Source organism: Carcharhinus amblyrhynchos, chromosome 7 (assembly GCF_965287045.1).
Source record: "Carcharhinus amblyrhynchos chromosome 7, sCarAmb.v2.hapA, whole genome shotgun sequence".
NCBI lineage: Eukaryota > Metazoa > Chordata > Chondrichthyes > Carcharhiniformes > Carcharhinidae > Carcharhinus > Carcharhinus amblyrhynchos.
The window spans coordinates 95,379,544-95,405,405 of record NC_137330.1 but is presented as its reverse complement, the minus strand read 5'-3'; the positions used below and the strand labels follow the sequence as shown (position 1 = coordinate 95,405,405).

General features: G+C 41.2%; 1 protein-coding gene across 1 annotated transcript in view; it reads right to left on the bottom strand.

Moving 5' to 3' along the window:
* Positions 1 to 25,862, bottom strand: part of cep162 (centrosomal protein 162) — a 114,019-nt gene that overhangs the window by 55,547 nt on the left and 32,610 nt on the right. The window contains exons 11-17 of the mRNA XM_080192814.1: positions 23,936 to 24,121; positions 21,608 to 21,683; positions 19,986 to 20,277; positions 13,419 to 13,641; positions 11,090 to 11,259; positions 8,545 to 8,796; positions 2,603 to 2,734 (exon numbers count right to left, since the gene is read on the bottom strand). Of these exons, the coding sequence (XP_080048940.1) occupies positions 2,603 to 2,734; positions 8,545 to 8,796; positions 11,090 to 11,259; positions 13,419 to 13,641; positions 19,986 to 20,277; positions 21,608 to 21,683; positions 23,936 to 24,121 (1,331 nt within the window). The remainder of the gene's footprint in view (positions 1 to 2,602; positions 2,735 to 8,544; positions 8,797 to 11,089; positions 11,260 to 13,418; positions 13,642 to 19,985; positions 20,278 to 21,607; positions 21,684 to 23,935; positions 24,122 to 25,862) is intronic.

Genomic DNA, 25,862 nt, shown 5'->3' with positions numbered 1-25,862 from the left:
GGTGCATGGTGGCACTGTGGTTAGCACTGATGCCTCACAGCACCAGGGACCCGCATTCGATTCCCAGCTTGGGTCACTGTTTGTGTGGAGTTGGCACATTCTCCCCGTGTCTGCGTGGGTTTCCTCTGGGTGCTCCTGTTTCCTCCCATAGTCCAAATGTGTGGGGCTTAGGTTGATTGGCCATGATAAATTGACGCTAGTTTCGGGGGAGGGGATTAGCAGGGTAAATACGTTGGGTTACGGGGATAGGGTGGATGTGTTGTTAGTGCAGGCTTGATGGGCCAAATGGCCTCCTACTTTACTGTAGGGATTCTATGATTCTACAATTCCAACAGCACAGAACTCCTGCAGTGCTGACTGGAGTGTTGGCCTTCATTTTTGTGCTCATTGAATCACAAGGTTCCAGGTTCAGAGGTGAGTCACAAGATTCCATAGGAGCCATGGTTATTTAGAGAAGGAACACACATTTAAGTCAAAAGCAAAAATAACACTTTTGTCCAGGCAAGAAAGGAACAAAAAAAAGGAAGGGGTGAGCGCAAGAATGATTACACGTGAAAAGTAATGATAAAAAATGAAACAAATATAGAAGCAAAAGATGGGTCCAAGGTTTTAAGGTTACAGCAGAATAGTTGCCCATCATAATCAAGTGAAACTTTTTCACTATTTGATTATACGCTATATCAATGGAACCACGACTTTTCCAACACACCCACTAGAATTATTTTTCTAAACAAAATCAATTCGATATAGAAAGAATAACAACATCAGATATTTACAAAAGTCTCAATGGTCATTCACTATCTCTACGTTTGGTGTGAAGCCAATCACCTCAACCTTCTCGAGAGGATACTAGCAGCCTTAAGGTGGAAAAAGTACACATCTTAGTAGTTTCATAATTGACAGAGAAAAGGCTAAGCTGTACACCTGAGAGCAGTAACATTAATGAGTTGTAGCAAGTTGCATTGCAGCATTCCGAAAATATGAATAGATAACATTACAATTAATTTCTTTATCTGATATGTGAAATATTTGGGGGGTGGTTCTCCCAGCCTCGAATAATGCAGTGGGCTGGGAGGCATCAACGGCAGCCGTTTTGCGGGATTCCCTCTGGGGGTCACAGCCTCTGAGTCTTCCAGTCTTAAGTTTTGTGACATAATCAGCTCCACGCTGGAAATCAGCAGACAGCAGATTATCGTATGGAAATGTCATTGAAATTGAAATTTCCATATGATTGGTGGGCCCGGGATGGAACTCTCCAGGCCTGGTAGTGCCCCACCAGCCCCTGGACCACTAGGAGTGGTTCCCTCCAGCAAGGTATACAATTTCTTCTCACTAAAGGGGAGCAGGTGGCCTGATCCCGCTGGAGGGAAGAGAAGCCATTGAGAACACCCCCAGGAGGTCGGCAGCAAGGGCAGGGTGCCTCTTGGGCATAGCCAACCTGGAAGTGCCAGCCTGGCACCACTCAAGTGACACCTTGGCACTGCCCATCAGGCAGTGCCAAGACAATGGGACCTATGGGTGAGAGGGGGAGGATCTGTTGGAGGGAAGAAGGGGAGGCAACCTGCTGCCATTCTGCAACATGGATCACTGGGAGAAGGAGGGAATGAGGGTGATCAGGGCTGGCCATCCAGGGAGGGGGAGGTGTGGCATAGGGGCTGGCCAGCAATCAAGCTGGTCAGCAATGGGGTGGGGGATGTGGGGGGGCACTGCGTATGCATTGTGGCCCATTCAGCGCTTTGCTGCTTATCTCTCAGGCAGGAATAGACCCTGCCCCCTACTTTTCAGAAGGAATCACACTAGGGCACTCTGCAGCGCTCAGAAGAATCGCTCTGGTAATTACACTAAAAAAAGCAGGATTTACTCCCCTTTTCCCACACGTTAGGAACTTCTTTTCGTGAGAATCCCAGCAGTTATATACATAGGAACAGAATGGGGTGAGTGATTGAGTAATCTTGCAGATTTAAAACATAACTCAGCAGTAACTGGAACAGACCTTTTGATAAAATATAACTGGAAAAAAAACAAACTGTGGATTAAAGTCTTGTGTAATATGATTTTTAAATAATGATAATTGAGAATTAACAATGAAAATAAAAACAAGGGATAAATCATGAAGGCAAAACTATAGATGGGTCACTCCATGCACAAGGCAGATACAGGTGGCCAAGTGGCAAGGCATTGGTCTCGTAAACCAAAAATCATGGATTCGAATCCCATTTGTGCTCGAGTGTAGTTGTGACGCATTTACTTATTCCGGCAGCACGGTAGAAGAGTGGTTAGCACTGCTGCTTCACAGCACCAGGGATCCGGGTTCAATTCCAGGCTTAGGTCACTGTCTGTGTGGAGTTTGCACATTCTCCCCATGTCTGCGTGGGTTTCCTCCAGATGCTCCGGTTTCCTCCTACATTCTGAAAGGTGTGCTGGTTAGGTACACTGACCCAAACAGGCACCAGAGTGTGGCGACTGGGGAAATTTCATTGCAGTGTTAACGTAAGCATTACTTGTGATGAATAAATAAACTTTAATTTTTCTACTTAATAACCAAATAAAAGACAGTACAACATTCAGATAGGAGAGAGAAACAACATCTTTGTTCTAATACCTGATGGTAGCCTCGAATCAAAGTTTCTTGTTCTTGAACCTCCTTTTCAATTAACTTCAGCTTTTCTTCAGTCAAGGGATCCAATTTTCCTTCAAATATCAATTTCTTCCTGCTGGTCTCCAGGCTGCACAGCTTTCAGAAAAAAGTTGCACCATTAAAAAGAATGAAAAAAAGCAAATCTCTCCCGGCACTACAAATCTGGAAACTGAAGTATGCAAGTCCTCATACATCAGATGAAGTTCCAGTGAGAAGCATCTGCTGACAAAATATGCAAATGTCACAAGAAATTGTAGCATTAAGCCAAGTTTGGCCCATTGAAAAATAAAGAGGCAATGACACCATTTGAACAGGAACAAGAGCTTCTCCAAGTGTCCTGAGCAATATTCCTTCTATTACCAATACCATTAAAAACATATCAAGTTAATTATCATGTTATAGTTTGAGAGATTATGGACTGTATCTTCATTTTCCTACAATAAAACCGTTGTTACAGGTCAAGTTGATAAAGTTGTTAAAGAGTGTGAGGGGTTTGGCTTTATAAACAAAGGTATTGAATACAAATTCTTCTAAAACATTATAATTTATTAGTTCAGGTTGAGCTGTAGTGTCATGTTTAATTCAGGGCATCACACCTTTCGGAAAGATGTTAATACCTTTAAGTAGGATTTACCAAAGCGATACTGGGGACGAAGGGCTTCTATTACATGACGTGGAGATGCTGGTATTGGATTGGGATAAGCATAGTAAGGCGTGTAAGACTTCTATTACATGGGCAAACTCAAGCAGCTGGAGTTGATTTTCTTGGAACAAAAAAGACTAAGGGGAAATTGAATGGGAAGTTCAAAGTTCTATTAAGTTTTATTAAAGAGCAAATAAAGAGAAACTTTCCAATGACAAGAGAATTAGACCCAAACTTAAAATAATTGTGAAACAAATCCTTAGGTTTTGGTTTAAAAACCTATCACGTTCTGAAATACACTGCTTGAAATGGTGGTGGAAGCAACTTTCAAAAGGGAATTTGATATTTGGTTGAAAAGGGAAGCATTGCATGGTTACGGGAAAAGCAACAGAGGGGTGGGATTAACTGGATAGCTCTTGCAGAGAATGAGAATTGGCATGATAGCCTGAATGGTCTCATTCTGTGTTAGTATGATTCTATGACATGAAGTTAACAAGTCCATTGACACCCTGATTTTCCCCCCAAAAACAGACATTTTGCCTGTTATCACATTTCAAGTAACGTTGATTATGATATAAAACTTTGCACTTTGTGCATTTCCTCCATCTACATGGTTTGTAGTTAAAAATGCAATTTAATTTTTTTAAAAAACAGTAAATCTCTTTGCCTATATTCATATGTGAATATAATGGATAGGGTCACTTTTGTCCAGTACAGTATTTCAGCAGTTTACAATTTGTTAGTAGATTTTGAAAATTAGTTAACTGATTATCATAACCAACATAACTGCAACAATGGCTACCCATGATGCATTTAAACCATGAATAAGTGTTATAAAAATGTTTATCTTCTTTATTCGTTTAATTATGAAGAAAAGCAATTGTCATTGATTTTGAATACAAGTTTAATTTTAAATATCAGTAACAATTTATTTTAAAGCCATGTCATGATAAAATAGGGCTCTCCTGACATCTCTGCAGTCTCACAAGAATCCACCAAATCTGAAATGGTGTGCAATGTATGCATAAGTTCTCAGAAGAACATTTGTCTGCATTTGGGAGCTTCATCCACCACAAACAAATTGGAAAAAGCAAGACACACCCTTTCGGTTTTTTTGTGTTAAAATAAATATATTAACACATTATAACAATTGTAATACATTGTAACAAGTCCAATTCAAAAGTACTTAATTGGCTGACGACATAAAGAAGACCTTATCTCAGTGAAGACTAGCGTTTAACAAAGCAGTGTCAACACATTAACACTTCATCTTCCTCATTACTGCATGTCACCTTCAGTAAATTATTCGTAGACATGGAGGTAATTTATAGTGAGCGAGGTCTTCCTTTGGGCTGATGGTGAACAATCACAAACAGATATATGATGACATCAACAAGTTCCATCCCATCACCAGACTCACCATGGACTACTCTCCGGAATTGGCTGCATTCTTGGACACTTGCATCTCCATTCAGGACAGTCACCTCAACGCTTCATTGTACCGTAAACTCATGGATAACCTCATGATCTCCACTTCTCCAGCTTCCATCCTAAACACGTTAAAGAAGTCATCCCCTAGGACAAATCCTCCATACACACAGGATCTGCTGAGATGAGGAGGATTGCAACAGACACCTCCAACGCTGAAAGATGCCCTCATAAGAGCAGGATATAGCGCTTGACTCATCGATTGACAGTTCCGACGCGTCACAGCGAAAAACCGCAACAACCTCCTCAAAAGACAAACACGGGACACAGTGAACAGAGTACCCTTCGTTGTCCAGTACTTCCCCGGAGTGGAGAAGCTACAACTTCTTCTCTGGAGCCTTCAACATGTCTTTGATGAAGATGACCATCTCACCAAGGCCATCCACACACCTCCGCTTCTTGCCTTCATTGTCCGCAGCAAACTACCCAGCCTTCAGGAGAACAGTGACCACAACACCAGACAACCCTGCCACAACAACCTCTGCAAGACATGCTGGATCAATCGACACGGATGCCATCATCTCACGTGAGAACACCATCTACCAGGTACACAGTACATACTCTTGCAACTCGGCCAACGTTGTTTACCTGATCTGCTACAGGAAACATAGAAACATAGAACATTACAGCACAGTACAGGCCCTTCGGCCATCAATGTTGTGCCGAGCTATGTCCAATCCCAAGATCAAGCTATACCCTCCCTATAATTCTGGAGTGCTCCATGTGCCTATCCAATAACCACTTGAAAGTTCCTAAAGTGTCCGACTCCACTTTCACAGCAGGCAGTCTATTCCACACCCCAACCAGTCTCTGAGTAAAGAATCTACCTCAGACATCCCTCCTCTATCTCCCACCATGAGCCTTATGGCTATGCCCCCTAGTAACAGCTACACCCATCTGAGGAAATAGTCTCTGCACGTCCACTCTATCTATCCCCCTGTCCCGAGGCATGGTACACTGGGGAGACCATGCAGACGCTACAACAACGGATGAATGAACACCGTTTGGCAATCACCAGGCAAAGGTGTTCTCTTCCTGTTGGGGAACACTTCAGTGGTCATGGGCATTTGGCCTCTGATCTTCGGGTAAGCGTTCTCCAAGGTGACCTTCATGACACACGACAATGCAGTCGCTGAGTAGAGACTGATAGCCAAGTTCCGCACACAAGGATGGCCTCAACCAGGATCTTGCGTTCCTGTCACACTGTCTGTAATCCCCACGACTTGCCTGGGCTTGCAAAATCTCACTAGCTGTCTTGTCTGGAGACAATACACATCTCTTTAACCTGTGCTTAATGCTCTATCCACTCACATGGTATGTCCCTTTAAGACCTGATTACCTGTTAAGACTTGCATTCCAACCACTGTTTTGTAAATTGAGTTTATGTCTTTATATGCCCTGTTTGTGAAAAGCATTCCCACTCACCTGACGAAGGGGCAGCGCTCCGAAAGCTAGTGGCTTTTGCTACCAAATAAACCCGTTGGACTTTAAGCTGGTGTTGTGAGACTTCTTATAGTAATTTACAGAACGGAGGGAAACTGTTCAATCTAGGCCAAATTCAATCCAAAACCAAAATCACTCCAACTTCAGTCACTGAGCTCCAGTATGCAGATGGTGTTTGTGTGTGTGCCATTCAGTTCATTATCAACTCCTCCAAAGCAAATGGGATTTCACAAAACACCGAGAAAACTAAGGTCCTTTTCCAACCAGCTCCCGCAGCACAACACATTCCCCAATCGATTAAGACCAATGGTGAGATCCTGGAAATGTAGACCATTTTCACATTTTAGGAATTTTCTTTTGACAAAGCTGGACGCATGATGAAATTCATCATCTCATTCAAGGTGCCAGTTCAGCCTTTAGCCAACTATTTGAGGAGCAGGATCTGAAACTCGAGGTTAAGGCCATGGTTACCACAGTGCAGTGATCCCTTCTCTAAATGAGGATGGATTCTGACTTGGCATGATCTTCAAATCCTGTCACATGCCAGCAGATAGTGCTTGGAAGGTGAGGTAGATGAATTGATGAGAGGTTCATACACTTCGTTCTGACACCTCAAAATTTGCCTGTGTTCCCAATCCACCTCTGCGTGTTCCTAATCCACTCTGTTGATGTGTTTGGTGCCTTCCCAGATGAACTTTCTCCATTTTGGTCAGTCACAAGCCAAGGGACTCTCACGAATTGGCAGGATGTTTGCCCCTTTCCAGCAATATTTTAACAAGGGCTTAGGAGCTAGAGTAGGCATTTCAGCCCTTCGAATCTGTGCTGCCATTCAATAAGATCATTCATGGCTGATCTGGTTGCAGTCTCAGCTCCACTTTTCTGTCTACCCCAATTCATGACTAAGTATTATATTGAATAAAATGCATCAAAAACATATAAGGAATAGGATTCATTTGGGAGAGAGAAACTGAGAAAAAAAATTTGTGTGTGTTGTTTTTTTGTTAAGTGTAGCACAAAAGGCATAGGTGTATTGGACAGTATGCTGAGAACAACAATAAAGCTGACTTCACGTGTGGTTACGTTTAGAGATGAGCCATAACAACAGATTAGAGAAGCACAAGTTCCATAGCTGAGAAAGGAAACAACTAAGAGACTGCTCTTAAGATGCATAAGCTATTAAAGGCTATAGGGAACATAACCCAGAGAAGCACAAACATATAAGAACATAAAAACGTAAGAAATAGGAGCAGGAGTAGGCCATCTAGCCCTTCGAGCCTGCCCCGCCATTCAATAAGATCATGGCTGATCTGACGTGGCTCAGTTCCACTTTCCCGCCCTCTCCCCATAACCCTTAATTCCCTCGCTTGCCCATCAACACGCGTCTTAAAAATATTTAGCGAGGCAGCGTCCACTACTTCAACGGGCAGAGAATTCCAGAGATTCACCACCCTTTGAGTGAAGAAGTTCCTCCTCAACTCCGTTCTAAACCGCCCCCCCTTTATCTTGAGGCTGTGCCCCCTAGTCCTACTGTCCTTTCTGAGCAGGAAGAGTCTCTCCACCTCTATCCTATCCATCCCATTCATCATCTCATATGTCTCAATGAGATCTCCCCTCATTCTTTTAAACTCTAATGAGTACAAGCCTAGTTTATTCAGCCTCTCCTCATAGCTCAACCCCTCAACTCCAGTATCAGCCTAGTAAACCTCCTCTGCACTCCCTCCAAGGCCAAAATATCCTTGCGTAAGTGCGGCGACCAAAACTGCACACAGTACTCCAGCTGCGGCCTCACCAGTGCCCTATACAGCTGCAGCAAGACCTCCCTACTTTTATATTCAATCCCCCTCGCTATGAAGGCCAGCATCCCATTAGCCTTCCTGACCACCTGCTGCACCTGCAGGCTGGGTTTTTGTGACTCATGCACAAGGACCCCGAGGTCCCTCTGCACCGTCGCCTGCTGCAAAGGAGAAGAGTAGACCCAGAATACAATTTTAAAGAGCTGGTTTTACTGCTTTTTGTGACACTTATGTGCACATTTGCATTGTCAAGATATTTTGCAAATATTAGTACCATACTATCTGTTGGTGTGAAGACTTTGATGTTTTCCATATGAGCAATGATCAAAGTTTAGCTCATATTAATTGTTCTGTTTTCTTACTGATGTGTGTTTCACGTAAAGTAATTCAGAATCTAAACCTGCAAGGATAACAGTATAATTATCCCTGTCAATGTGCAAAGCTACAATTTTATACATTCTGACATGCTTTTAAGTACATTTCCCACAGCTTCTTTTCCTCATATGGCAGCCTCTAAGCACCCTACATAGCACAGTTACCTTTGTTTGAAGTATATAAATCTCCTCATTTAGTTGAGGAATTTTCTTCAGCTCTTCATCTTTGTCAACAAGTTCTTTTTCTTTCAATGCCAATTTTTCATTCAACTCCTTGACCAGGCTGTGCTCTGTGTTCCATTTCTCATGCGCTTCTTCCAGTTTTTGTAGCAGAGAAAGCTCTCTTGTTATATTGCTGGGTTGCGGCGAATTCTGCCCATATGCTTTTGACATTTCATCATCAGCTCCTGTAACTAACTATCAAAATAAAAATCATACTTTAGGAAATACACAGAAAAATCTCAAAAAAAAATGGCATCAGAGAAGATCTTTCCTTGGGTAATACATAACATAATGTAAATTCATGTTTGGGTACCAGTATGGACTGAACTGGCTGATCTGTTTGGGTGTTGATGAGGCTGCTATAACTGGGTAAACTTGATTTGTCCTCATCATCATTTCCATTCTCTTTTTTCAAACATTCAGCATTTTTCCGAGCTTTGTGTTGAGAGAAAATTTGAATTTACTTCCCTGATTCCAAAATTTAAGTCCTCAGCAACTTGGATTCTATTCTATTTCCCACCAGCCTTGTTATGATATAGCAGTTGGTAATTGGCAGGCAAACCAAATCCCAAAGGAAAGCTTGATCAAGCTATCTCAACAGTTTACAATTTGTATTTTATTACAAAAAGTTACCTGTTATGAAGTCAAGAGTAAGAAATCCAAAATACTTTGAGATTTTAGATATTAAACTAAAGCATTTACTAACAAGAGAAAAGAAAAAAACTTAAACATACAAGATTATAGTTGCACGATTAAATTTAGTCTTACAGCATTCCCAAAGGTTTTCTACTTAGCTAGACTCACAAATAAACACCATTTTCCAGACAACCTGTTCCTATAGATATTTAATCTATAAAAATCCCAGTAATTTAACGCAAGGCACCATTGTTGCCATGGGGAGGTATCTCATGACATTTCTCTCTCTCTCTCACCCCCCATCCCCTCCCTCAATCTGATGATGGAAATCCAAGGCTTGTAACAAAAGCTTACATCCTGGAACAAACAAGCACTTTTCTGGGGGTGGCTAGAGGTCACTTACTACACAGCTCTGTAGTCACACAGCACATTCTTCAGGATGTCACGTGGTTCTCTTAACAGTTTTCAATTATTTCCTTAAATATGTTCTTTCTCCTTCATCTTTGTCCCATTAATCCTAACTTTCCTTTGGAAATTACCTTTCCCAGAACTTAAAAATCTTTCATGTTCTTTTAATGGCTGCTATTTTCAGGAAAAATAAACTGAATAACATGGTTTTATTGATTGATGCTCCTCGCCAAATTTTAAACCTTCCTTTCATCCCTTTAGAAATTTACTAAGTAAACATAGACAAACCTCCTTCATCTTCTCGTGCAAATTTCCACCCACGTTATTTACTTATCCCATCTCAGCGTTGCTCATCTCCTGCCTGCTTTTACACCAAACTCTTTGATGATTTAAATTTTACAGTCTGTCTTCAGTCAAATCAACTTGGTCAAACACACAAACATACGCACAGACCCCTACAAGCCTGCTTCACAGTATCCCAAGGTAATATTGGAAAATTGATATTTCTTGACAACATCCAAAGCTGCTAAGCTTCTTAGTCTGTTTCAGTTATTTAACTATAAATGATTCAAAATTATCTTCACTTAAAGTTGATGAAGCCTACTCATCCTTTTCATCTTTTGCTAGTACCCAAATGTTTCTGATCCTGAATCCAGTGGTGCTGCGTTTAAAATGTTCTGCACAAATTTGAACTCAGCTTCCTAGTCCCCAACTGCTCTGTCACAAGTTTACATTTTATCACCAGAACACCAACTACACACATCTCTGCCTCCTTTCCCATTCTTACATTTTACAAGCCTTTCCACATTCATCTTTCAGTTAATTAATCCTTGATTCTGCGTTCTATGTCTGCTCAGACATGCCCATCATTCCAGGTCCCCTTTAACTTATCAAACAGGTATTAAGATCATGTTCAACTCATGCATATACTATATCTGGTGAAAGGTCACAAACCTGAATCTGTTTCTCACTCTACAGATCCACCTAGATCTGCTGAATATTTCCAACATTTTCTGTTTTTATTTCAGATTTTCAACACCCACAGTAATTTGCCTTTGCATTAACCTTGTGCCTTTCTCTAGCCTCTTTTCATTGGTAGGATTTAGGCTGAAAACTCTTATATATAGTTTCCAATTCCTACATTTCTTTTGCTCTCTATTCCATTACAAAAAGTTGATTAGTTGCTCAATATGGTATCAACATGTGAAATGTTCTAAAGAAAAAATTTCATCTCATTAATTTCCTCCTTGATCACACAAGTCCCTTCTTTATTTTCTTTTTGGCCACGCATTCAGTTTCCCTACCCCTACATTTCTTGCTTTCTTCTATATAATTTTCCCTTTTCACAGCGATTAGAACTCTTTTCTTTAACCCATAAATACTATTTGACACCGCCTGTTTGTTGTCAAAGTACAAGTAGATATACAATTGCTTTAAATTTTACCTCATCCTGCATGTGGCCACGAAGTAACATTGCGTGGTCTGGCTTACTGTTGACTTGGTGCTGAAGGTGTGAAGTAAATGACTGAACTGAGGTAAGTAACTGACTTCCATGGCCATTTTCAGTAGGCTTCTGCTTTGTTGATCTGATTGTCCGGGTTGCTAGTAATTGCCCTGTTTGATCAAGAGTGAAAGGTAAAGTTCAAAAGACACACTATGATCAAATTATATATTTTAAGCATAGAACTGTCCTTTATTCTGCCATTAACACTTATTCCGTCTGTTCATTACAACCATTACTATTGTCTTTGCCTTTTCATCCACGACATAGAGCAAAGAACAAAGAATAGTATAGCATAGGAACAAGCCCTCGGCCCTCCAAACCTGTGTCGATCATGATGCCCTAATTAAACTTAAAAAAACAACTGCCCCTACTTGGTCTGTATCCCTCTATTCCCTCCCTATTCATGTACCCATCCAGATGCCTCTTAAATGTTGCTAACGTGCCCGATTCCACCACCTCCTCCAGCAACGCGTTCCAGGCACCCACCACTCTCCGCATGAAAAACTTTCCCCCTCTCACCTTGAACCTGTGCCACTTGTAATGGATGCTGCCACCCTTGAAAAATACCTCTGACTATTCACTGTCAATGCTTCTCATAATTTTGTAGACCTCCATCAGGTCTCGCCTCAGCTTCCATCTTTCCAGTGAAAAAATATCTTTGACATTTCATAGAATCCCAGCAGTACAGAAGACAGCTATTTGGCCCATTGAGCCTGCACCGACAACAATCCCACCCTATTCCTGTAACCCCACGTGTACCCTGCTAATCCCCACCCCCCTCCCCCTGCCAAACTAGGGTCAATTTACCTGGCCAATCAACCTAACCTGTGCATCTTTGGACTGTGGGAAGAAAAGCAGCACCTGGAGGAACCCCACGCAGACATGGGAAGAATGTCCATGTAGAGTTTGCACAGTGATCCAAGCCAGAAATCAAAACTGGGTCCCTGAAGCTATGAGGCAGCAGTGTTAACTACTGTGCCACCGTGCCACCTCATTATGGGAGAACTTTCTCATCTCGTCCGCCACGGGAACTGTAGTGGGCAGGGGCCACACCACGCAAAGGTCTGTTGACCTGGAGTGGGATTTTCCAGTTTTTGGGCAAACGCAGCCGGAAAATCTTACCTTTAATCTCTTTCATTCTCTAACCTATCCCTGCCTGTTTTCATCCACCTGAATCATTACACCTCATTTGTAAAAGCATAACCTCTACCTCTTTTCAGTTCTGCAGAAGAGTCATATGGGACTTGAAAAGCTAATTGTTTCTATCTCCACAGACCTGTTAGATTTTTCCAGCTGTTTATGCTTTTACTTCTTCAGAACAGAGCATGTCTCAAACTTTAAGTTAGTGCTGCTGAAGGAGGAAAGAAGAACTTGTCTGGCAAAGACGTCTGTAATGTTAGGCAAATTACCACAAAGAGATTACTGAAATTAGATTTAAAAAAAAAATGAATAACACTAAATCAAATGGTCTGCCAGCATCTGAGGAAAGAGAAACAGTCAAAAAGTGGGATTTTCCAGCCTCGCTCGCTCCAAGGCCGGAACATCTCGCCATGATCAACAGACGTTTACATGGTTACAGCTCCTATGGCGGGAGGGACAGGAAAATTTCATCCTCAGTTTTGAGTCCAATATGACTCTTCTGTGGAATAGGATTTCAAAGAAGTCACTTCCTGTCTTCACAGGTGCTTCCAGTTCTGAGTTTTTCCAAGACTTCTGTGTCTATTTCAGACCTCCAGCATCTGCAGATTTTTGCTCTTACAGATTTTCCAGCTTTTTTTTGCAGATTTGAAAAATCTGCAAGATTTTGTTTTTACTGAATCAAATAGTGCTATGTTTAAAAAATATCTTGCGCTGCACATTCTAAGATTACTCACGACAGACATTGCAGCAAAGGCAAAGTTAGTGTTGCACAATAATGTGTGTTATAGAGTTCAAAATAATCATATTAAAGTCAGTCATTTGCTCTCGCCAGTAGACACTTACCTGGGCTTCCACAAGAATAGCTGACCGCTTGGTTGGTTTATTTAGGAAAGGGCGTAATGCTGACAATTCCTGATTTAAAAATCCTAGACTTTGACTTGGTTAAATATTTTCAAATAAAACTTGGTTAATGATCCTTCAACAATACTGAGTCAAACTTCCCCAATAACTTTTTTTTTAAAACGGAGTGTAGCGTTTCAGACTTCTTCTCAAGAGCAACTAGGGACAGATAATAAATGCAGAGCTTCTTAGTGATGCTTATCACTCAAACAGGAAAAAGAAACGGTACCTTTCGATTTGCTTTTTGTATGCTGAGATGGGGAGCTGGCTTTAACATCTTTAATTGGCGTAGTTTGCTTTGGCCGACTCAAACGAGTTTGTCTTTCGCCAGCACCAAGGGATTCTTTCTTTGATGGATTGATTTTGCCATACCCTGAACTCTGGACAGATGCACAGCTTCCACCAAAAGGTTTCTTGTTTTTCAGCTTGGGGCTTTTGGTCTTAGCTGAAATCTGTATGTTAATAACAAAAATGTATGATGATATTATCCCAAAGATGGAGAAAATCACAAATGCCCACAACATCATCATTAGAACATATTCATCCAGTTAACTGACACATAGAAACATAGAAGACAGGAGCAGGAGGAGGCCATTTGGCCCTTTGAGCTACTCCGCCATTCATTACAATCATGATTAATCGTCCAACTCAGTAGCCTAAACCTGCTTTCTTCCCTGAATCACATTCACCTCCAATACTATATCTAGCCTATAAACATCTAAAAATTAATCTATTGACCAGCAAATCTGACAAAAATGAACACTAAACAAATATTTAGATCAAACGGTCTCAAAGACAAGACAAAACAATATTTTTCTTATAAAGTTGCTCTGCATCTGAGTGAGGTAAAACAAATCCTGCTATCAAATGGATCAGGTGGTTCTCAAAGTCACCACTGTCCTCAACCTTTATGGATCCTTCCAGGGCTCAACCCGATACATTTGCAAGATCTTGTATTTGGCAGCACACAAATGCATACAACATGTCATGGTTTTTTTATTTTTTGCCAGGGTGGAGAATGATGTCAACTTTGGTGCCAGTCAGCTTTGTGGCTCCATCCAACTCTTCAGAACTCTAGGATGTTACTGACTGCATACGTACGGCAATTAAGGCAGCCCTAGATCACCCAGGAATATATATCAACCTCAAAGACTTCCATTCAATGTGCAGTTGGTATGTAATCACACATCTTTAAGAACATAAGAAATAGGAGCAGGAGTAGGCCATCAAGCCCTTTGAGCCTGCCCCACCATTCAATAAGATCATGGCTGATCTGAAGTGGATCAGTTCCACTTTCCCGCTTTCTCCCCATAACCCTTAATTCCCTTGTCTAATCAAAAACCTATCTACCCGTGACTTAAATATATTTAGCAAGGTAGCCTCCACCACTTAACGGGCAGAGAATTCCAGAGATTCACCACCCTTTGAGTGAAGAAGTTCCAATTCAACTCTGATCTAAAGTGTTGAAGAGCAGAAGGATCTTGGGGTCCGGGTCCACAGGACTCTTAAATCGGCCTTGCAGGTGCAGGATGTGGTCAAGAAGGCGTATGGTGTACTGGCCTTCATTAATCGAGGGATTGAGTTTAGGAGTCGGGAGGTAATGCTGCAACTTTATAAGTCCCTTGTCAGGCCCCACTTGGAGTACTGTGCGCAGTTCTGGTCGCCTCACTATAGGAAGGACGTAGAAGCTATTGAAAGGGTGCGGAGGAGATTTACAAGGATGTTGCCTGGATTGGGAGGCATGCCTTATGAAGATAGGTTGAAGGAGCTGGGACTCTTCTCCCTGGAGAGGCGTAGGTTGAGATGCGACCTGATAGAGGTTTATAAAATGTTGAGGGGAATAGATAGGGTGGATTCTCGGAGGCTATTTCCCAGGGCTGAAATGGTCGCTACGAGAGGACACGGGTTTAAGGTGCTGGGAAGCAAGTACAGAGGAGATATTAGAGGTAAGTTTTTCACTCAGAGGGTGGTGAGTGAGTGGAATCAGCTGCCGTCAGTGGTGGTAGAGGCAAACTCGCTGGGGTCTTTTAAAAGACTTCTGGATGAGTATATGGGATTTAATGGGATTGGGGGTTATAGATAGGTATTGATGTGATCGGCGCAACTTGTGGGCCGAAGGGCCTGTTTGTGCTGTAGTGTTCTATGTTCTAAACTGCCCCCCTCAAGTGTATCTTTAAGTAGATGCACGCAAGATCTAGAGTAGGAGATAAAATGCTGGTCTGATTTCTACACACTTCAAAGCAGGCTGGCTGGTCAGAGATAAGCGATGTCCATCATTGCTAATAACATAGATGAGGAACCCAACCACTGAGGCCCATGAGAGATACAATGAAAAAAATATGGCAACCCAGATGTGTGATTGAACAAGCTATCAGCATGTTTAATATGCATTTCAGGTGCCTGGACAGATCTGGAGGTGCCCTTCGGTATCCAGTCTTCAGAATGGTCATTGTGTGCTGCAGAACAATGCCCAACAATAAGGTTTGAACATGCAGGAGGAACATGGCATAATGGTGGATGATGGAGGAGGCACAGCAACAGCACTACAGAGCGCTTGCTGTGGGGTTAACTTAGCTTCCAGTGTTCTGACAGCCTCATGCAAAAGGCACTTCCCATCTCTCAATTTATTTCCCTAATACAAAGCAGTCCCACGAACAACAAAGCATCCTGGTTTGCCATTAATCTGAATCTTGCCATTCATCACAAGAAAAAAAAACACATTTGCCAGGAAACAACCGATAATAGGTAAAACAAGAGTGGTGGGAGAAATAAATTTGATGAGACTCAAAAATGAAAATTATCAATATAATATTTTGCAGCAGGTTCGTGTGTATACCATTGTGCAACAAGAAATCTTTAATCTTTCACTTACTAGCATTTCTGCGTGAGCTTCAGCAGAGGTAGAGACAGGCTGTTCACTGCTCTGACTGCGCAGATGCTCTTGGCCAACATCCTCTGGGTTTTGGACCCGGTGAGGGTTCTGCCAAAGATTATTCCATCTACACCTGTGAAGGACTGATTTTGGTCACTGATGGTTACTCCTGAGATGGGGCCAATGGGTGATCCATGATCATTTTCAGCAGCACACTTCTCATGACTTACCATACCTCCCTGGTAGCAATGAGTTGGAGGAGTTTTGCTGCAGATCAGTGGGGTGATGAATTAAAATCAGAGTATCTCTGCTCTATTTAAGGTGGCAATTTATAGTCTGCCTGCATGCACACATTTGGTTGCTGAGTTTGATAATCTACGAGGGTGGCCACACTTTCCATAGATATTGACACAATTGCAAAGACCTGTGACATTATACGACTCATGCTTAAGATAAAAACCTTCCAATCTCTCTGCAAACATGCACCATGTAGCCAGCAGTTCAAGGGTAACTAAGGATAGGCAGTAAACGCTGGCTTACCCAGTGAAGCCCAAGTCCCAGGAATGAATAAAGAAAAAGCCAAATATGCTGATTCTCCATTCCACTAATGCCCAGCATCACCTCCTCTGCGGCTGTCAGCAGAAAGGTGACTAGTGTGTCACTTTTGCTTCTTTGTCTGTCATATTCTGTGTTCTCTCCTGACGGAGGGGAAGAAGAGGGACACAAGTGAAAGCAATGGCATGTACTGAACATTTGAATAGGGATCATTTGTTGAGGGTGACTATGACTGAAGCTTAAGTGACATTTCATAAAGAGGAGGGTGAGTGTCAGTAATGGATGAACAGATGGGGACATGAGGAAGTTGAGAGAGAGAGAGAAAGAGAGAGAGAGAGAAAGGAGAGAGACAGGACTTGGCATATCTGTAAGCTAAGTTGTTGAGAGGGGTAAGATCTTTTTATTCATTCAAGGGATGTAGGCTTTTCTGGCTAGGTCAACATTTACAGGAACATTTTAGGGCAGGCTTGAGAAGATAGAGTGAGCAGATTAGGATGACAGGCACATTAAGACCTAGGTGAATGTGCCACTGTCGTTCTTTCTTCCTGCCCTGCTGAGATGATCAAAACGCTTTCAACATTAAATCCATAAGCGCGACTCCACAATTCTGCTGCTGACTGCATGGGAACCTTCCATTGCACTCTTTTATTCACTGGAATACTTCTTCTTCCATCAGTGCAAACAGTATTTCCTGTAGACTCTTCTCTGCCCCAGCATTACTAAACCGAGGCACAGCCATCAAACATCTTTGTTTTTCTCCTAAGCTCATTAAATTGCATGTTTGAAATGGTATTTTAAATATTGCAGTTCAAATCAGTATCTTCATCTCCATTCATACTAACTGGCTGGAAAAACTGGGAATAATATTGTACTGCGTAGGTAGATTAAAAGCCACTGGCAGACATGTTGCACTTAATTCTGGCTTTTGACAAGCTACAGGACCCCACCACTCCATCCCCAGCACCGAACCCCCATCTCTGACCTTTCTATACATGTCAAGAACATAAGATCCAGTTCAATTGCTCAATAAAAATGAAAAGCTGCATTGTTCAAATGGTTACTTGGTACAGGCTGGGGAAGTAACATGAGGGAACATTTTCTGCTTTTAATATGACAAAAGGTAGTAGTTTTTACTCTTGTACTTAAAGCTGACATCAAAATCAACAACATTGACTTTACTATTCTGGTGTTTTACTTCATAATAATCATTCTTATGGTTTCTGAGTGAAACTTGGAACTTGCTGCCAATTAGCAATGAACTTTGAGTGGTTTGTTGCTGTGGGCCAGGCCCATTGGAACCAATTAATTTTTCTTTGGCATTTTACAGCTAACTGGGAGTGAAGCAATGCACAACAATAATTTGCATGCACACAACAACTTTACTTTGGAAAAATATCCCAAAACACTTGAAAATATATATGTTAGGATGAATGGAAAGATTTAGTAAAAAGGGGGCAGAGAGCTGACACCCCTACATCAGAGGTTTCTTGTATTCATTCATGGGATGTGGGTGTCGCTGGTTGGGTCAACACATATTGCCCATCCTGAGGAGTCAACCACATTGCTGTGGCTCTGGAGTCATATGTAGGCCAGACCAGATTTCCTTCCCTAACGATCATTATTGAATCGGATGGGTTTTCCTGACAATCGACACTGATTTCATTGTCACTTTTAACTCCAGATTTTTATTGAATTCAAATTTCACCATCTGCCAGGATGGGATTTGAATCAAGGTCCCCAGAGCATTACCCTGGGTCTCTGGATTACTAGGCCAATGACAACATCAACGCCTCCCCAGAGCACATGCTAGTCATGCTCACGGGAGGTGATGGCCTCATGGTATTATCACTAGACTAAGTGGGCAATTCATTAGCAATTTACTAATTTGTAAAATGCTATTAAAAGTAAGTTCAGTACACTCAATGACAACTCTTGTTGATGGGCTTGCTGAATACTTAGAAGAGCAGGCTTTCAGCTCTTTGGGCCTGCTTCATCGTAATTAGATAACCTTCAGCTGCATCGTACTTCCATTTCCAGCCTTTGGTCAATAATCCCCTTGATATCCTTGCCTAGCAAAGATTTCTCTCAATCTTGAAAGAACCAATTGTTCGAGTACCTGCAAATTTTCATGAGAAAGAGTTTGACATGTATGCCATCTATTGTTAGAATATTCCTTTTAAATAATTGTGGCACAGTGGTTAGCACTGCTGCCTTACAGCAGCAGGGAGCCGGGTTCGATTCCCAGCTTGGGTCATTGTGCAAACGCCACACAGACATTCTCTGTGCCTGCGTGGGTTTCCTCCGGGTGCTCCAGTTTCTTCCCACAGTCCAAAGATGTGTTGGTTGGGTGCATTGGCCATGCTAAATTCTCCTGTGTATCCAAACAGGCGCGAGAGAGTGTGGTGACTAAGGGATTTTCACAGTAAGTTAATTGCAGTTTGAATGTAAGCTTACTTGTGACTAACAAATGAACTTCATTACTCACTAAACCCAACATTTCAAACACGATTTGGGCTGCAGTCGATCATCACTGCTGTTTCACAGTGCCAGGGATCCGAGTTCAATGCTAAATTGACCCTTAGTGTCAGGGGTCCAGCAGGGTAAATATGTGGTGTTACAGAGATAGGACCTTGCTGGGAATGTTGTTGGGGCAGGCTGCTTGGGCCAAATGGCCTCCTTCTGCAGTGTAGGGATTACTCTTGAAGCAATATTTTATACGGCGCAGCTGCCTGCATTGAACAGGTTGCTGCAGAATATTTGCCCTTTTTCATCTCAACGACAGGGAATGAAGCATGTCTGCAATCAAAACAGACAGATATTTGCCAGGACTTTCTGGACCCACTGTGCAAGATTGGGTGCCCAGCCAAAAGTCCATGGATGGAGTTTTCCATCAACTGATTCAGAGATTTCACAAACTTCAACATTCAAAAATATTCTGTGTATAACTACAGGAATTTCTTCCGTAGTCTAATGGTTAATTTCTCATTGTTGCATTGATTCATTAGATGACTGAAAAATGCACAGAAGGTTACAAATTACAATTTACGATAACACAAGCTGGTAAATATCGTGTGGCAAGCATCTCTGATATTGGCATGATTGTATTGAATTGTCTCAAACTCTATTATCTGCCTCTAAAGAACTTGGCATGAGAATAGAATACGAGACAGCAAATTGAAAATATGTCCTTTTCTGCAGCACTGTCCTTGATGAATTTCTCCAAAGAGATGCGTAATACTAATAAGAACAGAACAGATTAATGCAAATCATCTCAAAAGCACATTATGTTATTGAGTAACTAGAAAAATCCAATTACTAAAATTGATCCAAACTAAATGCCTGTATAACACACAAATTAATCACATATACCTGAGCATCCTGGCAAGGAACTGTTTGTGAAGCAGAAGCTGTGAGACTGTGTTTAGTTGCAAAATCATATTTAACTTCATTAATTAATGTTTCCACATGATCATCACAAATTCTACTCATGCGGTTCTGCTTTTCCTTGAATGATCTTTCAGGCAATTCTCTGTATGTGTTTTGTCTTCCAGATAAATGATTGGAGTCATACTGTGACTCAGAAGGAACATCATTGTTGGAGTCCTTAGCCATCAGTTTGCAGAATATTTCTGCTGCTTCAAAGTCCTGCTGTGCATTTACACTGCAGGAAAGGGATGACAAAGAAAATACCAGTATTTAGTTTATGTAATTTGAAAACAAATGCCTAATAAACTTTAAGTAACTTGATCTCTTACATCAAAAAAAAAGCAATATTGATTACATAGCCTCTTATCACGGAGGTATTTCGATCCCATCAAGCCTATTTGTAATCTTAAAAATTGGAAAGCTGAAATAAAGTAGAAAATGCTGCCAATACATATTAGGTCCATTAACATTTGGAAAAAGGAATATTATCATTTCAAGTGGGAAACTTTTCCAGCACTGTATAGCTGCAGCACATGCAGTGCTACAAAGATGGATAAACCTGTCCCAGTGCTAATGGTATCACTATTGAAGCATCATACTCAAGGTCATATGTATGGAAATGAATGCGATAGATTTAACAAAGAATGGAGAATGTATGGAAAATATTGTCAGAAGATAGTCCCTAATATCAAAAGGAAATAGCAAACATTTGACAGAGAAAGCAACTGAGCGTTATGATAAATAGGATTTCTGGATGGACCTTTGGGACTAATTAAATAAAACATCATGGTTTGTTCTCACTATACGATTCTAAAATGGTTAAATCGAGTTGGCTCATTCAAGTCAATGGAGAAGTTGCTTATTAACAGCAAGCATCCAGATCTTTCAGAACCTGTGAGTCAGAGCCTCTACAGAAGGGTCACATTGACGATTATTATATTTTACATTTTGATCATAGAATCCCTATAGTACAGAAGGAGCTGAATCAGCCCATTGTATCTGCACCGACGCTCCGACAGAGCACCTTACTCAGGTCCTCTGCCCCGCCTCATCCCCGTAACCCCACACATTTTACCATGGCCAATCCATCTAACATGTACATCTTGGGACATTAAAGGGTAATTTATCTTGACCAATCCACCTAGTCTGCACATCTTTGGGTTCTGGGAGGAAACTGGAGGACTCTGGGAGGAAATCCACGCAGACACAAAAAACTGTGCAAACTCCACACAGTCACCCAAGGCTAGAATCAAACCCGGGGTCCCTGGAGGTGCGAGGTGGCAATGCTAATCACTGTGCCACATTTCAAAACAGCAAGATGCTGTCTGGTTTGGGGGGGGGGGGGGCAGATTTTCTGACCTCCCTGTAGTGCGCAGTGTGTGTGTTTCTCACGGCAGGCGGCAGTGCACCGTTTGCTGGTGGCAGGGTTTCCCATTGACTGCATCCCACGCCACCAATTGTGCGATGTGGCGGGACCAAAACATCCCGCCACCAGAGAATCCCAAACATCACCTTTTTTGCATTTAACACTGTCAGGCTGAATTTAAAAAAAAAACTTACATTACCTTACTAAGTCATATCCTCTTGGACCAAGAGCTTCCCCTTTAATAGGTTTCATTAGTTCTTCCACAGTGAGTAAATCTGGAAAATATCATGGAGATTAATTGGTAATCATTAAGAAATGAGAGAGAACCACAATGTTTAACTGCAGATATCGCACCTGCTTAGGCAGTCACGTGTTTCATCTGCTCATCCTCTTCGAACTTCAAACCCATTTAGATATTAATATGTTTTTAAGTGAAAACTTGAAATTATAGAGCATATTTAACCTGCTCAGAGCATCACAAAACAACTCAGAACCAAGTAACTATTTCGGAAGTATAATCACAACATACATATTAGTAAATAAGACAATTAAATTGCAAGGCTTGTAACAGCAAGTAACGTGACAGACCAATTAATTTGCTTTGGGATGTTGTTGAATGGATAAAATGCTGCAGCAATAATGAACAAACTTCAAGCACTTCTTCAAAAGGTGCTCTTTTACTTCCACCCCAAAAGCTCATAGAAATGACAAAGCTCTACTATCTCCGTACCATTCATACTTTATTTATGTTGATTTGCATTCCCTCCTGACGCCACTCAACAAAGGGGCACAGTTTCAGGGTAAAGGGGCCAATAAATTACAACTGAGATGGAGAGATTTTTCTTTTCTGAAAGCTCTGTGGATCTTTAGAAAGCATGTCATGGGACTGTGTACGCACACCATCACTGAATCAAGTGATATGGGAAGCATGCACAAAAATGGTGCGGAAGCCCAAGACCCGTCATGATTGTATCAAATAGCAGAGTAGGCTTAATGGGGCGTATGGTCTTCTCCTATCCCTATTGCTTATGTATTAACCATTTGCATCTAGATATCGTAGTGGTAAACCTACATTATGTTCATTTCACAGCCAATATACTGTCTCAAGGGATTGTGCCTAGAACTACACACAGTTTTCCATTCCTCTCCTCCCAAGGCTTTATAAAGCTGAAGATTGATGTCTACCTCCTTGCATTGCAAACCTCCAGATATGAAGTCCAATACACATTTGTCTTCTTGATTATTTTCTAGAACAGGTCATGACATTTTAATGTTCTATGTACACAAACACCAAACCTCGTTAGATTTCCATTCTTTCTAGCTTTTTACCATTCAGAAAGTATTCTGTTCCATCCTTTTAGGTCCAGGATGAATTATTTCACAGTTACCAACTTTGGAATTCATTTGCCACAGTTTTGTCTGTTCATTTAATCCATCATGTTTCTTTGTAATTGTATGCTCCCACCTACTCAGATCATAATACCACCTATCTTCGGATTATCCACAAATTAGAATTTGTGACTTTCTATGCTATTCATCTAAGTCATTAGCTAACACTCTGGATAGTTGAGGCCCCAAAATAGATCTTTAAAGGACACGACTAGGTAAATGCTGCCAATTAAAGTAATTACATTTTATCCCTTTGCAACGTGTTTTCAAAGAAGCCCTGGTGATTGCATTTGTAGCTGGTATATACTGCAGCCACTGTGTGCTGAGGATGGAGGGAGTGAACGTTTTACTAGGTGGATATCTATTCAATCTACTAAATCCCTTTGTCCTATGTACGCATGTAAGTAGGGTTAACATTTGGTTTAATCTCATTTGATTGGAGCTCTTTTTTAAACCATTAAATGGCTTGTGGATTTTACTGTGGCTGTCAAGAATAAGAGATAGAGTTGCTCATTTTCTGTCAGTTATTCAGTTAACTGGGTGGTTTGGTTTCTACTTAAAGTGTATGGTTTGTGATGTGACTTTTTTTTAAAATCACCACACTGTGAAATGAAGAAGCCAAGACAGTCTTGAGATGGATAGGGCTGGTACGATAAAAATGTAGGCACCTGCTGTTTTGCAGGAATTCTCATTTTGTAGAGTTGTGTTCACTATAACATTGTCAAGCCAGAAAGAATCAGCAAGAGGAATGTGTTTGGCTACACACCTTTAAAGAACTTGAGCTTTCCTTCAGAATTTATAATCATGATCAAAAGGATCAGTGAATGTTACTTCTCTATTCAGAACTAAAGCAGTGTGGCTGCGTGTATTTCTCTGCATGTCTATCAATTACAGGCACTATATGTGGCAAAGACTTTTTAAAACCCAATTAAAAGGTTTGAATTGCAAACCATATGACTGTTAGATTCAAACATTCTTATGTATTCTGGGCCACAAACCTTGAGACTCCAGTAAATACTAGGAAAAAAACTTACTACATTCATGGGAACTAATCCAAGGGTCTTTATCTATGTGATTATAGAATCTGTGATTTCACAGTGATGTGAACAATTCATACCCAACTCAGTTTTATGCTTACCAGATTCTGCAGTGGAAACATTCTTTGCTGAATCCTTAACAGAACTTGGAAGATCTTGAACAAAGTTGGTGTTTTTTCCATTTAATGTACTTTGCCCTCCATCTGTGCCTTCTAGAGATTGATCAATGTTACAATATGCTTGATGCAAGGCCTCAATATCACTATTACTTTGGCCATAGGAAACACCTGAAAAGAATTTTACAAAATGTAAAACCTTCCCAAATCTGATGCCCTATTCTTTATATTGATTTCTGGTTGTCTCTAGGAAGAAAGGTTGAACCTGTTTCCACTGGAGTTTAGAAGAACGAGAGGGTGACTTGATTGAATGGTCATGAAAAAATGTAACACAATATTAAATAACAGAACCATTTACTTGTTACATCGATGTAGTCAGTTCTATTGCAATATAAAAAAAAGTGTAATGTTTCTAAAACATGCATTACTGCTCTGCAGCTGAAAAAATCCTCTGAATTTTAAGAGTCTTCTTGACGACCTGCAAAAGGGTACAATTAGCAGAAACTTGATTAATTCAATCTCAAGCTTGGCTAATTTTGTGGAAGGGGTCAGTTTCTCGTGTGATGTTTTTTCAATTAGTACAAAAGATTGCAAAATCTCAATTTGTGCTCAACATAATTTTTACTTGGAAATTCTCAATCTTTTGCACTGGTTTGACTAGATGTTGATAAATTACACTGAAGAAAGCAGCACAAATTAGCAGAAACTACTGCCCTTAGTCTGTGTGGAGTGAATTAACAATAATGAAGACAGCAATGAGAACAGAAGAGTCAATTACAATTTCATTGGGTTAGGCCGATCTGCAACACAGTACAACTACAATGCACTAAATGATCTGATTCAATACTGTGATTTCTAAGACACTGTAAATCCGTAATGCCTTCTCATGTAAATAATCTGATAATCTTTGCTAGGAAGCACTGGGCATCAATAGATAGACGCATCCTGTTTGACTGTCCCTTTATACAAAGATGTCTACTTAAGGTTGCGCATCTTTGCCAAGGGTCTTCGTGTGACTGAGCAGGCTGATCCTTTACATGCAGCTCTTTGGATACACATATAGGATGTCCCACAAGATAGTTGGATCCAGACTGCAGGATTTGCTTCTTTTTCTTTCCTTCTCTGTCACCACTCTGCCTCATCATTATATGTAAAGTTAAGTGGGGGAAGTGATGGCCTAGTGGCATTATCAGTAGGCTATTAATCCAGAAACTCAGCGAATCTTCTGGGGTCCTGAGTTTGAATCCCACCTTGGCGGATGGTGGGAACTGAATTCAATAAAAAAAAAATCTGGAATTAAAAATCTGATGCTCATGAAACTATTGTCAATTGGCAGAAAAACCCACCTGGTTCGCTAATGTCCTTTAGGGAAGGAAATCTGGTGTCCTTACCTGGTCTGGCCTACATGTGACTCCAGAGCCACAACAATGCAGTTTGCTCTCAACTGTGCTCAGGTAACTAAGGATGGGCAATGAATGCTGGCCAGCCAGCAACACCCATGTCCCTTGAATGAATAAAAAGTAAAAACAGTTTTGCTTGTATGGAAGTTGATAACGGATTGATACAATAATTTTCTTTACTATGTAGGCAGTAGAGAAGATCATTATCATAGGCCTGCATGGTGGCACATTGGTTACCACAGCTGCCTCACAGCGCCAGGGACCCGGGTTCAATTCTGGCTTTGGGTGACTGTCTGGAGTTTGTGCGTTCTCTCCGGGGTTTCCTCTCAGTCCAAAGGGTGCAGGTTAGATGGATTGGCCGTGCTAAATTGCTCCTTTGTATCCAAAGGTGTGTAAGGTTAGGTGGATCAGCCACATAAATGTAACAGGTTCTGGGTGGGCTTCTCATTCAGAGAGTTGGGGCAGACTCGATGGGCCAAATGGGGGGTCTTCTGTAGGGATTCTAATTTATT